Raw genomic sequence first — 16,529 nt, forward strand, 5'->3', positions numbered from 1 at the left:
CGACAAATTTCCTATTCACATGTGAGCGTTTAAAGCCATATTTGTAAAGTTAACTGCCTAATGTCGATTAGTTATTCAAGTACACTGAGCTGTACTCTAAATCACTCATAACGACATTCGCTTTATATCAGTTCTGAAGAACCCATAGGATTAACGAAAATTAACCCTAGATTTTCTTCGCAAAACTAAGTGGAACATAAGTGCGCTTGCACGGTTACCTTGCATAACTTTGTATATCTCCGTTTCTCTTCTTGAAAGTGCTACCGGAGTTGAATGGGGGCTAAATTTAGATTCAGATTCAGATCCTAGATTCAGAGGAAAGGGGAAGCATATCGACATCCTCATGACTCTGCGTAAGTAGTGATAAAGAAGAAAATACAACAGACTTTTGTTATCTCCAAGTCCCAGTGTTTTCATTATATCCGAGTCAGGCGTCTCTCACTTCTCTCTTACAAAAAGAAAGGGAAGATTTTCCTTCCTTCTTTTTTGGAACTTCTCAGCCGTCGGAGGCGGCAGGCGTCTGTTGTGTTAGCTCAAGGATTCATCCCCAAACAAGACGGCTTTCTCGCTAGGGAGGCACTTTGTCAAACTGCGTAATGCGAGCACCTCGAAAGGGGTATGTTATATCGCGAACGAATGATTTCATCAATTTCTTCATTTTTTCCATTTTAGGCTTTCGTTATCAAAATACTATTTCACTACAGAAGCACTCCACCACTAAGTTTTAATATTTCTTTACTTAAACAGGAAAGCCAACATCATTACACTTTGTAGCGAACTGTTCCTCCGAGCTTACAAGAGGGCTTTCACAGCAGGGAATAGGAGGGCGACAGAACACTTGCCTGTTTGAATGCGATGCCCTGTAAAGGGTACCCACGCTGAATGAGTTCGGATTTAAACAGAAGGTCGGGTCTGTAATTTTGGGATTTTAGCGGTCTTATTTTGCTGTTATCTTTTCGCTGTGTTCGCGGATGCATTTGTAGATTTTGTCAAGGCAGAGTAATTGTAGGATTCTTCAGTGCTAAAGTGCATGTCCCCTGTTTCAGTATTCCTAAATGCTAGCACGCTTAAAAAGTGATGTCATGCGATAGAAGGGAATAGAGATAAATCAATACAGACAAAAGGTGGTTTTCAAGCAACTTTATGGCGAGTCGTAAACTAGGCTGCTTTTTTGCAAGTATTCATGAATTATAGGTAACCTGGCTGGCCTCGAGAAATTCCTCGAATATTTAACTTGCTTCAGTCTACCACGATTTGTTAATACACTTAAGCTAATGCAATGCAATCTAACGAGAACATTAAAGAAAGTCTCATTCGGCGCGAATCAGCGCTTCATTGTCAACTTTGCATTGTCTACAGAACAGAGGAGCTCATTCTACGGCCCCGTCTTCGCAGCGCCTTCATTAAGTACTTCTTAGGAGGGGCTGGCACCGCTAATGTGCCAGAATAAATCTCCTTTTAAACTCCTCCCTCCGTTCCTCTTCCTTTTCGAGCGATTTATTAGTCGTGTCAACCTCCGCATTGTTCTCTGAGGCGCCGCTCCACGCTCTTAGGAGGCATTACAGCCCTTCGAGCGAAATATAAAGCTCGCCAGACGGTGCACGCTCGCCGTCAGCGCGCACGCCGACAAAGGCGAGAGGTCTCAAGAAACGGCGCCGGGACCGTGAAGCGGCGCAGCTGCCTTGATTGGGCGCCCGCGAGTTCGCCAGAGGCAACGGTGCGCACGTAGGCCTTCGTGCTTTGCTTTGCCGTACTTAAACAGGAGGAGGGGGGGGGGGGGGGAATACAAAGAGTAGGCTGCATGTGGCTTCTTTTCTTGCAGCGCGTGAAAACGTATACCTACTCGGTTCAGCCTTCCTCGTTATTTAGAAAAGCCGTGTTCGCCAAGAACAGCATGAGGAATTTAATACGTGATTTTGAATTATAGCGCGGTAAAACATATTGCAAAATAGGTCTACACGAATATACGAGCATTTACGTATAAAAATGCCTGCAGCACACCTAATTACTGTTACCCGTGACAATGCGGCAGCGTAAAGACTTTGTTTTAAGCTACTGTGCACGACAGCGCATAAAATGCATTACTGCGCGCACAAATGATTAGGACCTTCCACTCTCTCCACTAGAAGAAGAGAGGCCGTCTTCCACTTATACCGTCTAAGGTAGGTATAACAGCAGATAGATGTAAGTTAATTGCAAGCTGACAAATGCCAGCTCAGGCAGGTGGCGAGTGTCTTACGCTGCTGCTGACTTATCGCTAACATGGGCTCTCATGCTGACGCATAGTACATTAACCTACAAGTGGATACATTATGTACCAGCATATATTATATTGTAGTAACCATTATACCGTTTACTATGATGAACCAGTGTTCGTTCTAAAGAAAGTAAAACATTCTGATTCTTCAGAAACTAAACTTCTCAAAGCGATGTCATTTCGAACGTCAAGCGTCATAGCACCTTGTACGAAATGTCCTAGCATAGGCCACGCTTTTTCTGTCGACGCTTCCGTCCCACATTTCTGTCTGATCGTGCCGGAGGTGTCGGCAAATGCTTATCGGCTGTTTTATAGGGCCCATGGTGTTTTGTAGGGAAAGCTACACTAGCCTAGTCAGGGGCGCATTTCGGGTAAGCATCGCTAGTATCTACTCCTCATGCGCCGTAACCACGACAACTAGTTGTACCGAGCCACAGAAAAAGGGAAGCGAAAAGAGGGACGTGAAGAAGAAGGGAAGAGAAAAGAGAGAGGTGATGAAGAAGAAGCGGTCAAATGTAGAAAGAAGGTTTTAAAGACGCCAAGAAGAAGAAGAAGACAGTCAAATAGAGCAATAATATTCGGAAGACGCCAAGAAGACGTGCTGAATCGCCGATCCCACCATACAGTTTGCAGCCAGTGCATCGGCGACGAAAACGTTCGAGTCTGACTTTGTGAACAATCCGTCTTGTAGCTCTCGCTACACAGATCCATGCTTAGACAAGTTCAGCTGCCATTAATGTTTCTTTTTTTTTTTTTTTCACTATTGCTCCTGTGCTGTTTCTGTGCCTCCTGCTTTTCACATTGCCGAGATCTCGCCCTTGCGGCATGTGCTGTCCTCCTCCACACACCCCACTCTTTGCCTCACATCTGTGATGATTTAAAACACGCCAGGCGCTTACAGCATTCCATTGTTGAAGGTTTTGAGAACGATAAAAACTTTTACGCGAACCGGTGGCTGGAGAAATGTGCTACATCGACAACAATCCATCATGTATTAATCTGGAAATGTAAGCGTGCAACAAGACATATATAATAAACACATACACGAGTGACTGTTCAGTGACAGCGAGTGGGGTGCCGATCGGTAAACTTCAAAGGGGCAGTAGCTTGGAGAATAGTTATAATGCTAATTCTCTGGATTTTTCTTTCTTTTTTTCCGTTCTCACTTTCTTCCTTCCTTCGTTCTTTTTTTTTTTTCATGTTTTCTTCCATAATTCCTCCTTTTATTTTTTGCTTTCAGAAAAACGAATAGCGGCATATCGCGAGCCTCGTCGCATTCTCGAATGGGTTTCTCAAGCTGCTTTCTAATAAATTATCTGGCCACCTCCTTTTACAATAAGTTACTCTCCCCGTCTTTGCTCTAGTTTGTACTACGCATCGTTGCACTAATTTTTTACAAGTGTCTTTATGCGGTTCCAGTGCTTTTTATGCTGCAGTTTACCGTAGCTTCAAATATGCGCCATTGACAGATCGCTTTACCCTCAACCTTTTTTTTTTTTTTTTTTTTTTTTTGGGGGGGGGGGGGGGGGGGGTAACCATTCCTACAGAAATATTCTGTTAGCAGTATTTTTCCCATTTCTCCTGAAGTTTGGGCAACCCACTTCTTCAGTTTTGCTATATGGTTATCCACATAGCCGTTGGAACTGCTTGGCTGCTTGATAAGGCACACTTGACTTCTCCACCTCACCACATTTTTGTATTAATTTTGGTTTTCAACTGTCTATGTTTATTTGAAGGCTATATGAATTACCGCTAACTTCTTTCTACGCCAGCCAGTTTTATTTAATATTGCTTCCTGCATACACGTTTTGATCAACTGTGGTATGGCGACCGAATTGCGGTCACTCATGCACCAAATTCGATGATGCATATCTCATAATGACGGTCAAGATTTTTTCTTCCGTGTTTTATTTTTTATTTTTTGCTTTGCTATACACAAAAAAAATCTTCAGTAGTTGGTTGGTTTGGTTTGTGGGGTTTAACGTCTCAAAGCAACTCAGGATATGAGAGACGCCGTAGTGGAGGACTCCGGATATTTCGACCACCTGGGGTTCTTCAACGTGCACTGACATCGCACAGCACACGGGCGCCGTGCTTTTCGCCTCCATCGAACAGCTGCCGCCGAGGCCGGGATTCGATCACGCGCCCTTGGGAACAGTAGTCGAGCGCCGTAACCACTTCGCCACCCCGTCTTTTTTTTTTTTTTTTATTGCCTGACTTCGGCTGCGCCACCGCGTCGGGGTTGAGTAATTTTGTATATATTAGGATGAGGTTCAACGATTCTAATGCGGAATATGCAGAGTGAGCGTGCAAAGTAGTTTCACATTAGCATTTAAAATGATCACGTAAGCTAAGTCTTCTCCTCAATGCGCCGGAGGAGTGAAATAAACTCGTGCCGACGTCATTGTTGTTGAATTTACAGATTTCCTTTCGCTTCGCCCACATGCTGCCGTATGTCATCCAATGCTGCCAAACAACTGTTCATGATCTATGTAAACAGTGGCATTGATTTTCTTCCTTCAAGCAACCGTTTCTTCGCTTGAAACGTAGCGCGCCTATACATGACGGCATTGATGAGTCCCCAGCCAGGTGCTGTGCACTATGGAGAGGCGCGAACTCCTACGTCATTTCATTTGGCGATGACTTCGACTATGCAAATGCTCGCGCAAAAGGACTTCACATTCTGTACCTGTAAATTTCACACGTCCGTCTGCCTTAAGCTCTTCGAATTCTAAAGCCCATTCGGCTTAGTTTGTAAAAGGTCGTAATTAAAACGGGTACACAAAGTACAGATTTTTATACAGTATCAAATAAAATTTATCATCATATCAGGGCGCATGCTCTGCCAGCAAATTTATTCAATAACTGTTTTGTGCACTGCATGCGTGCAAGTGTCGATGACAATGTGCGTTTTAATAGGGCGCCAAATTCACAAGTAGGTTTTCGAAACAACCTTACGCCGTCAGAACGAGTTTGTTCTAATAACATTGGTCAGAACTTCGTACGCAAGCCCTTTCTGTCGATTACTGCCTGCAAACGCCGAGGCATGCAGATGGGGGTGTTATCAATGAACATCATGTGTTCTTACACTTCAGTAGCTGGTCGAATCTAGTCATGGCGCTGCTAGACGTTTCTATTCTCGAACGGCGAGCAAAGTCTAACAAAATATTCTCAGTTTAATAACCTCAGCAGGCCGGCTTAGGTGCTGTAAATTGGTGACCTTCCTAGTCTTTTACAAATTTTTCACAAGCGCAGAAGAATACTTTGAGCCGTCGTTCTGTTGAAACAGATATCCAAATCCCAGGTTCTTGCGTTGCAGTAGAAACGCACCCTATCCAAGAGTTACAGCTGATAAAAATTTTTGCACACGATACCCTGAATTCGATGGAGATCAACTCCACTAGAAGAAAATTAACCTTCTGTCGTTAAGTTTTTTTTTTTTTTTCATTTTGTGATTTAGCATGGAAAACGCATGCGTGCAACGAATGACATGATTCCTACGTGGCAAGAACTTCGATTTGCCTTACGAAATAACTTTTTTTTTTTATTCTTCATCTACTCACGCCTGATCTTCCTTCACTTATATTGTTACGAAAGTCGAAGTTTTTTCTGATATGTGCTGGTTTTGAACAGGGCTCCATTCGCTTGGTTCAGCACAAGGCACGTGATGTTTCACAGTGCCCATTTAGAGCATGACAGCAGGCGAAATATTAGGAAATGTTTTTCGGTGGCCTGAAAAATGCCTTTCTCGAGAACTTAGTTCGTAGGCGTTGGGTGTGTTGGTCATCATCATCATCATCAGCCTGAATATACCCCCTGCAGGGCGAAAGCCTCTCCCATATTTCTCCACTTAACCCGGTTCTGTGCTAGCTGCATCCACTTGACCCCTGCGAACTTCTTAACCTCATCAGCCCACCTAACTTTCTGCCGCCCCCTGCTACGCTTTCTTTCCCTTGTAATCCAGTTTGTTACCCTAAGCGACCATCGCTTATCCTCTCTTCGCACTACGTGTCCTGCCCATGCCCATTTCTTCTTCTTAATTTCCACTAGAATGTCGGTAACTTGAGTTATTTCTCTGACCCACTCTGCACGCTTCCTATCTCTTAATGTTACCCCTACCACTTTTCGTTCCATAGCCCTCAGGGTTGTCCTCAACCTAAGCAGGACTCTCTTGGTTAGCCTCCACGTTTCAGCCCCACAGGTGAGTACAGGTAAGATGCAACTGTTATATACTTTCCTCTTTAGCGATACCGGTAAGCTGCTAGTCATAATCTACGAGTGCTTGCCAAATGCGCTTCATCCCAATCTTATTCTTCTTGTTATTTCCTTTTCATGGTCCGGATCTGCGGTTACTACCTGTCCTAAGCAGACATATTCGCCTACTACTTCCAGTACTTCGCTACCTAATGTAAACTGCTGTTCCTTCCCGAGGCTGTTGAACATTATCTGGTGTGCTGGTAAAGATTGGAAAACCAAACCTTCTCTGCATCCTCATCTTGTCGACCCTTGCGAACAGCCGGATGCACTGATATACAGTGCACTGAAAGTATAGGTTTGGTTTTTGGGGTTTAACGTACCAAAGCGAACATTGCAAGTATAGTGGTCCTTCGTCTGAGAGTTGCGGCTGTGGATAATTGTGGATAACTTCAGTTGATTCTATTTTCCGTATCATTTTCGACGTTTTGACGATGCGTAAGGCCAACTCGTGGTCAGTTCCATGGATGTTGATACCGGAGAAATTTAGAGACGAGAAGTGAGACGGGCTTAAAGAAATTGCAGGTGATTTCTATTGTCCAATATTTACGGCTGATGAAACATGAGTCCACCACCATCACCCACGGAGGATCAAAAGGTCTATGTAATGATAGAATGAGTGCTCTCCAAATATCCTGTGCAGATACCAGATGTAGAGGCTATGATAAACATTGTTTTGGGAAATAGACAAAATTTTATGTTCGAATCCACACCACACCAGGAAAAAGAGAACCATGCTTGAGTAATGACAGCATGGCTCGAAAAAGTACAAAAGAAGCACAGCTTGCATATTTTTGGTTTATTCGCACATACTAAAATGCCCCTTGTCAGGCTTAAATATATGGAGGGGGTTCTCAGTGCTCCGCAAGAAAATATTCCACATTCAGTAATATTATAATAATGCAAAATCAAAACCAGAAGTGATGAAATAACGAAAACTCTGATTATCAGCAAAAATGAACGACTAGAAGCGAGTGTACATGCAAATGAAGATTCTATACATGGAATTTGTGTTAAGAAAGCACTTTCATTTCTGTACAATGTCTCTATGGTTTAGTAGCAAAATGATATTATTTGGTAGCATATACCAATTATGGATGGCGAGAAACAGCGGTGAATGAATGAAAGGCTAGTATGAGCAACGTGGTTCAATTCTGAAGGGATGGGCTAAACTTGGAAGGACAAAGTGGGCGAGGTTGATGTCGCACATAGTTTAGAAACGTCTGTCGTGAAATACACAAAAATATTATATTAGCTCCAGTAGGTCTTCTACTTTTAAGTGTTAATAAGCTTGGAAAGGATTAGTGACCGTTTAAGAGAAATAATGTGCATAGTTTCTGGTTATAAATCTAGCTGTTTTATTATGTACCTTGTTAATTCAATTCATTCGACGCAGATTAGAAACTAAACGTATGTATTCCATTTCCGATTTAATGGTAGTAGTGTATATATGTATTTAGCGGCAGGGTTATCTTGACGCAGTCTACGTCTGATGAAATTAAGTGCTTTAGACGATCTACTAGCTGTTGTATCGATATGGTTGCTCCATGTTAAATGAGAAGAAGAATTAACATCTGGGTATTAAGTGTTGACACAACCTGAATGGGCCCACTAAAAATCGAACGACCGTAATTTTGAGACGTAGAACTGGTGGACAATGTAATTGCGTGGTTTTGATTTAAAAGCGTCATTTCTATTTTGCCATTGTTTACATCAAAAGCGATCTTCTCAAGGTACGACTATGGAGAGTTAGCTGCTGGTATAGTGTAGTAGTGCTGGTATAGTCTAAATAACAAGGCTATCAAGGAAATAACATAGGAATAGAAGTGATTTCAATGACAAGACGCTGAATGCCGATGCGAATGTTGACAAAAAAAGAAAAACAGCATTGAAATAAAGAGACAACACTTAGCCTCGGTAGTGTACGCGTATTTATTGTCCTATTTCATATCGTCGAAAAAAGAGGGTGACTTCTGTATCCAGTGATTCAGAGTATATCACTGCATACAAGTTCTTGGTGGTGTTATCTTTTGCGGCAGTCATTACAAGGACCCCCTCCCCTCTTCCTTTCTCGAAAGCGGGAGTCATCGTCGAGCGCTTAGTTACTACGGCGAGAAGGGGTCAGACACCGCGAGGCGCTATGCATATTGTGGCAAGTCATCAGCCATAACGACTCGCGTCTCCTCACCGTAGCTTGCATTCATTAGTGATGTGAGCATTGGTAAATAATTGAGTACCATCAGCTCGACAACAATTGGAGCTCAAAAGAGATAACGTGTCGAATAAAATTAGGACGATGCTTAAGCTTCGCTATAAGAGCAGACGCGATAGCGCCTTTAACACCATCTTTTCATTCCACAATTTTTGACATCTTGATTGTTTAAAATACAATAATGCAAGATCAGTACACATCCCGAACGCACGTCAGTAGGTCACGCACCACAACAAGTTCACTGGGTGTTCCTCTAACACACTCAGTACCAGCGACCATTCGTGTGCCTATGCGTTGCTTGCCCGCCTGGAATGCAGAGAGCCTGGGCTGGAACCCGAAAATGATGGGATACTTATTTTACTGAGTTAGATATTTTTTCCGACCCGTTTCTGGGTTACAGTTCCAAATTTTTGGGTAAGACGAGGCGTTTCTGCTGAATGAGCCCAATAGGTAAAATATACTCGTTCTGCGGAAATGGAACGAAAGTATTATTAAGGAAAATCACCCTTCTTCAGCGGACGAATTTGTAACTTGAATGGTTGCAAATTGTGAAGTTGATAATATTTTATGGGGGCCTAATGATGCCTGTAAAGTTCGAATATAAAGTTGAATGCTTTGAATGGAAGACCGAATAATGGTAATTTCAAAAAAGGAGAAACAAATAATGAGTATTCGCGAATTTTCTGGCACATAGCAGTACTGAACCCACGCACGGCTACCGAACTGAAGTAAGAAAACAATGAGCGAAACACAAGCATACGGCGAACACCCGAGTACGGTAGTCCTTTCCTGCTCCTCCATCTTTCTACATATAACCCGGCCTGTGCTTCGTTTAGACTTAGCGTATTATTGGGGACAAAAGTCTCACGAAAACTGCAAGCAAAGCGCATAACTTTCGGATCGGCCAGTAGACTCGGACCATACATGTCGATGTGAAAGTTGGACTTTAGTTCTTTCTTGTGCGCTAGAGAAATAAGGTGATAACTTGTTTACGTCGTGCTTCCAGTCCAAAATCGCCGGACGTGCGTTTAAGCGACTTTTGTCCTCGTTTATTGTATTTTCATACACTTTATCATAGTAGCACTCCGTTAACCCAGTCGCATATTTTTGAACCTCCTCATACGTCACATCGCGTTGATCATGCCCATAAAGTTAACCACGTTTTTGCCCCGACGGAAAAGTACTAACATTCACTATTAATTTTATCAATACAGGAATGAAATGAACTGTCACCCAGAATTGCCACGATAACAGAACCATCTTTATTTCAGTCAGCATTGCAAATCTACCTTGAATCATTACACTTTCGGTACATATATTCGACCACTCTGCCATCCCTTTTCCTACCGCTGTTTTTTTTTTTTGCATGAATTTTCACCGCGATTGCATTATACTCAATTTCAAGAATATAGTGCTATGTTATCTCTAGTTGTGTTGTTTATGAGTGCTACTTCACCATCACCATTGCTTGTTCTTTTTTGTTGGTTGTTTGTTTGATTGATTGTTTGTTTAACAAAGAATTGCATACTGGCTTATGTCCCTCCCTATGTAATGCCCCTAGCGGGCCTTTAGGGTATCTGAATAAAAATAAATAATCACGGCAATCGAGGAAGAAGGCGGAAAGCGGATGGCGTTCCACAGTCCGCGCAGCTATGGTCACACAACAGCGCGAAATACGGGAGGCACGCACTCTCAGTACTTGCGATTTCTTTCAAAGCGTCGAGAAGTCAAACGGTCTACTTTGACGACAGCAGAAAGCAATCGGGACGAGAATCTCTTTCTTAAGCGTAAAGTGCCTGGCTAGTTGGTGGGATTCCGCTTGAGGGGGCGACCTTGAATTTGGAGCACATAGTCTGCGAGACGAATAGGGTATATCACTGGATTTCGTTCGTCCGTGTCCCAGTATTGAAGCTGGCCCACCGAAACTAAAAGGACTGCTTTTGCCTAAGAAGAGCGAGAACGATCTTTCAAAGAGTTGCAGTGCCGAAGTGGTACACCAATGATATAAAGAAGGCAAGTGAAGAAGAAATTATATGCTTCAGTTATTGGTACAAAGATGGTGATGAAATTTTTTACCTTTTGATGCACTACTGATTATACATTGTGGTAGGAGGATGGGCATGCTGCGAAAACTATGTGGTATCAAAGGTGGCGGCTATGACGCTTTGCAAATGAAGCGTGTATGCGATAGGGGCTCCGAGCATCCATTCTTTCAGCCCCGCCGTAGGGGTGTAGCGGTTAGGGCACTCGACTGCTGTGTCCGAGGATGCGGGATCGAATTCCGGCCGCGGCGGCCGCTTTTTGATGCACTCGACAACCAAGGCGCCCGTGTGCTTGCGATGTCAGTGCACGTTAAAGAACCCCAGATGGTCGAAATTTCAGGAGCCTCCACTACGGCGCACTTCATAGGCTGAGTCGCTTTGGGACGTTAAACCCCACAAACCAAAGCATACAGAAACATCCACTGTATCATGGCAGCATTTCAATATTAGGTGCGATTCAGATATCAAGATAGGCTAAAATGCTTCTATTTTACTTTTAGTATTTGGAAAGTGGTTTCTGTGTTCGGGCTTAAATGAGACCTCAACTATTTCTCGGTCTACTGTATGAGTAAAGAAAGAATCGCTGAAAATTGGAACTACTCGTGTAATATACCCATGTTAATGCGGCAGGCTGTTTATAAACCCCAAGGGTTCATGAACACTACAAAAAAAAAAACGAAAAAACAAACAAACAAATGTTCCTGTGATTGGCGAATATCGCAGGATGTCACTCGCAATTCTCTATTGCACACGAACGCATATATATATATATATATATATATATATATATATATATATATATATATATATATATATATATATATATATATATATATATATATATATATATATATATATATATATTTCGCTTTTACTGCTTTCAAAAATTTTAGAGGAGCTTGAAGTTCATTTATCTTTCTCATAAAGCAAACGGAAGAGGGGCACTGGCGAAAAGCTGGTTAGGACAACTTAAAGCGGTAGCCACGGCTCCAGGCACATTGATATCGGTGTGTTCGCATGTATCACGTTTGCGTGCAACAGAACATCCCGGAAAACACTCAGGTTATCACACAGCTGAGGAGGGTGCTCCGCCCGGTAGCTGAGTTCTCGGGCTAGAACATGCGCCTGTGCGTTCCCGCTGAGCGCCTCATGGGCTGGGGCCCATATGAGAAGACGAGGTGTAGACGGTAAGGGGAGAGATCGGAGGATAGTGTGCGCCTGTCAGAATATACGACCTGCATCGAAGTTACGACCGGGCGGAGCACCCTCCTCAGCCTGCCGCTTCCTCTGACACTCCCCAAGGCACTCATTTACGCCTTGGTACGTACACGGACATCATCCAGCATTATCGGCTCGAACGGTGTCTATTCCCATCCTGCACACCGGGAACTATCCCGGCGCGAGGCCGTCCATTGGCGCAAAATACAAACAGGAACCTTTCCAATCCCATGGCTATATAGCAAACTTTTCCCAAATCTTATTGCACCTATGTGCAAACACTGCTCACAACTGGCCACATTTATTCACATGGTGTGGACATGTACACGACACAACGCAGACAATTCAGCTACAGTGGATGCGTGGGAGTCCTTCCTGCGTACCACCGAGCTCGCCCAACAGCGCCAGCTCATTTTGCGCGCATTGGAGGCCGCAGAATCCCAAGGAATCCCTGCGGACCTTCTCTAAGCAGTGCAACCAGCCTTTCGGCTGGTTCCCCCCTTTTTTTTTTGGAGTAAAGGAAGAGCTTATCTTCATCATCATCACAGAGCTCATACACAACAAAATAAATAGGATATGCAACAAGGAAAAACATTCAGTGTGTCACTCAGCTCGTACGCAAAAATAAACTGAACTCACAATAAGGAAAAACGGCATGCATTTACGTCCACCATTCTTATGACACTGCAGTACCTTCGAAAATGGGCATGGTGAATAATGAGTGTATTTTTTTTTTGGTATTTGCTCTACAATATCTTATTTTGTCTTAGTGTGCTAAGGTAATGAGATATGTTATAAGATAGGGATTATTTACTGATAGCGATACGATAAAAATGTAGACGCAGGGTTAGTAATAACGTACACTGTATGTTGGTGTGTACTGATGAAGATTTAATGCTGCTAAACGGCATTAACTGAAAGCAATGAATTCATGAGTGAATCGAAAAAGAAGTACCGACCTGCGGAGGGAGATTTTCGTTGCTTTTTTGACATTTCAGTAGCGTCGGTCGGGTGCAGTGCACCACTTGCGTTCATTGGCTCTGGTTTTTCGTTTAAGTACACGCCATAAATCAGGCTGGGACAACTATCAGTGACCATTTTTGTCGCCAGTACAAACTCTGCTACTGCCAATGCCCCCCCCCCCCCCCCCCCCCCCCCCCCCCCCTCTCGTGCCCTTGTGCTGTTGCCTATTGCATACTGTGCAACATTGCATTTTCCCAATCAGGTGCTCGAAGGCTGCAACAGCAGGACTTATACGGAACGCGGTGGTCCATCAGCAGAATTTTCGCCCTTTATATTTTCTAAATTATTACAGTGTTTTACAAGAAGTATCGTGTTACTAACTGTAAGTGAGGAGCGTGGTGAAGTGTAGAAGATTTGTCAGCAGGGACTAGTGCTGCCGTCTACACGTCTGACCTTTTGAACATTTCAGGGTCTTGTAGGACAGGGTTCACGGTGTTCTCAGGCAGCATGAAATGAGTTACTTGGCCATTATGTTGTGATTAGGGTCATGAAGACGCACAGTGAGTTCGTGGTTAACTTCAGTTTCCTGCGTCGACCCAGTGTTGTATCACTTCACAACTTCCACGCGAAAATCTTTTAGGGGACGGCTTGCGACACTGCAGGCATAACTCGGGCCTAAAGGTAATGCGATAATGCACCTTTATGCCCGAATCGTATTTTCCTTGCTGTACATTGAAGAAAACAGATTCGTATAGATTTCGACAATCTGGGGCTTATTCATGCTGTATTAAGGTTTCAGCGCAGGCCTGGAAAGCACAGCGCTATCAGATGCCGCACGAAGAGAAGAAACAAGATTGCCGTTCAACCCTTAGTACCGCATCTGGTTGCGCGTAGCAAAGTAGTTCCTTCACATCCCACAGGAGGCACTGTTTAAAATGTCTGAAGATTTTTGCTGTGGAATCCTAACAATTATACAAGGCATATCCCTCTCTGTGGCACTTCGACAGCTGTTGCCTTTCATTAGTTCCAGACCCGGCCGCTTCCGAAAACGAAACGGCGTGATCTGCACATTTACGTAGTACTCGTCTTATGAGCTTGTAACGCCATCAAGCATATATACAGCAAGCTGGAATGAAGGCCAAAACCTTAGACACCTTTTTTTTTTTGTTCCCTCATAAAGGAAAAACGTGGTATTTCAACATCGGGCGCAAATCCAGTGAATTACATCATGCATTAGAAAAATACTTCCTTGTTTTCTTCTGACCACTGTAAAAAAACGTATGCGAAAAAAAAAAGTCATGTTTTGGGCTTTCCGACTTGCGTAAAAGTTAATTGTACTATATAGGAGATGGAGCCAAGGAAGTTGCTAAAGTCGCTGCGCTTTTAGTTTAGCCACGCTAGGTCCACTTAAGAAAATATACCTAACAATTGCGGAACCTGTTTATTAAAATAAATATCTGGGTTTGTCGGTAATTTGTAGTCGAAGAAAAAGTGCGAAAACGACAAGAAGTAATTTAGAGGAAGACAAGCGCTGGAAGAATCCGGCACTACTACAAATACTTCGTCCGTATCTTTTTTCTATCGTTTCTTAGATCACTGTGGGTTATAACTTAGGGCTAGAGATACGTGACAGTGACCTACGAAGAGACGTCTGGCGTATCGAGCCTGGGATAGCGAAGACGCGACTATGAACCTCGTTATGTTGCGTCAAGCATGGGGCGACTATATGCTTATTACACCGCAGTGGCTCCTGTGTCCCGGCTCACTGTTAAGACTTTCTTGAGATTTCCTATGGAAATAAATTTACCTAAGACATTTCGTACCTTATTTGCCCTTACAATGCACCAGACTGCTGTCCTGTATTTCATGAACACGGCAATCAGCCAGTCGAGGACGGTCGCTGTTCACACAGTGAATACGAGAATCATAATTCCAGATCTTCATGTGCGTCGAAAGATTAGCCTCTTAAATATAACCGGCTGCACGCTCGCACTCAACATAGAACGTCATTAGGCCGAATTTCAATTGCGTTTAAGCGGACGGATGAATGCGCAAAGCAAGTGACCATAAGAAGCTTACGTTTGAAGGACCACTTCTCAAGCTTGCGCAGCCCGAACACAATCTTGAGCAGTGACTGCGCGCAGCGAATGTCGATGCCCACGTCGCCGATCTCCAGAAGGTATGGCAGTGCCTGCCGAAGCAGGTTGTCCACCTGTCCTCGTAAGCCCTTGTCGTATGTTTGCCACAGCTCCAACACGCTGGCCTCGTCGTGGGACAGGTTGCCGCCTCCACTGCCGTCGTCGCCAGAAGGCACAAGGAACCGCTGGGCGAAGCTACGGTTCTCGAGAAGGGACGCATCTTCTTCTAGCACAGGTCGAATGTCAATCGCTCGAGCACGACAGGCCCAAAGTGTCACAGTCAGCGCCGCCGGCACCACAAAGGCCGCCAGCACACCTCGGAAAGTGGTCGACCTCACCATGGCTAGGTCCTTCTCTGAATGCAGGAACCCCGCTGTTTTCCTCGTATTCGGCGATAGAAAGATGAAAGTCCAAGTGACAAGGTAACAAAGCGGACGTCTTGCCCTCGTACCTTGCACGTGCTTGACACGCACCCCAAACGTGGCTGACACGTTCGATGAGAGTTAACTGTCGGTAGTCGGCAGGTAAGCTGGCCGTGTGCTGAGACAGCTCTCGTCGCACGCGCAGGACGACAGTTGGGGTGCGCGCCCGGCCGGCCACACATGAATGCGCATCCGCGCTCGCGCGTACACTCAAGGCATGCTTGTTCCAACCACTGGCTGGCTCCCACAGTGCGCCGACCTGGCGTCCCTCTGAGCACGCGCGTAAACAGCGCTGACCTCGTCTGGCCGCGTGTATGCCTGATGGTGGAATACCTTTCGCCGGTGGAGCGAGAGCTGGCTCAGCTTGGGCGGGCCCCGAGAGGAGGCTCTAGCATCGGGCAACGACGGCTATTCCACGGCTATTGCACAGTCCGGGATCGCCGGCAGGCGCGCCTCGTGTGGCGGTGTGGCGGCGTGCGAAGGCCGGTTTCTGCCGAGGAGGTGCTCCCCTCCCTTCGCCATTTTGAGGGGGACCTCCGAGGACCGCGCGCTTTCTCCGCTCTTTGTTTCTATGATTTCCTGTACTTGGCGGTTTTTCTTTCCCTCCCCCTCTGGACGGACGAGACGGCAGCAAAGCCGGCGACCACGGCGGTGGGGGGAGGCCGTTGTCAGCCGCCGGGCCGCAAGCAGCAGCCTCTACGAAGGCAGTTTCAAGGGGAATCCGCGGGGGTTTCCTCGTCACGTGGACGCCGTCTTAAGGGCACGCACCACTTTCGCGTTCACGCTGGGTCGCCGGGCGCCGCTATGTGCCGTGTGGTCGCCGCCGGTTGTTGTCTCTGGGCGCGCCGCCGCTTCGGCAACCTTCCGCCAGTGCGGTACGTGCTTCCGCGCAGGCACTGTCTCGACACGGCAGCGAGTTTCTTCTTCGCCACGTTGCTGTGGCCAGCAGCTGCGGTTTGAGCCTATCTTGAGCCCCAACCGCAGCCACTCGTGCTTTGTGCTTAGGAAATCTTGATACATATG

At 45.0% G+C, this 16,529-nt stretch overlaps 1 protein-coding gene across 1 annotated transcript in view; it reads right to left on the reverse strand.

Annotated features, from left to right (window-relative positions):
- The window catches only part of LOC146183945 (nose resistant to fluoxetine protein 6-like), a 213,659-nt gene extending 198,234 nt beyond the window's left edge, over positions 1–15,425 (reverse strand). Inside the window, exon 1 of the mRNA XM_084608773.1 lies at positions 15,026–15,425. Coding sequence (XP_084464899.1) covers positions 15,026–15,425 — 400 coding nt within the window. The remainder of the gene's footprint in view (positions 1–15,025) is intronic.
- Between the last annotated feature and the right edge of the window lie 1,104 nt (positions 15,426–16,529).

This window comes from Amblyomma maculatum, chromosome 7, assembly GCF_055883805.1.
Source record: "Amblyomma maculatum isolate TAMU_Amacu chromosome 7, ASM5588380v1, whole genome shotgun sequence".
NCBI lineage: Eukaryota > Metazoa > Arthropoda > Arachnida > Ixodida > Ixodidae > Amblyomma > Amblyomma maculatum.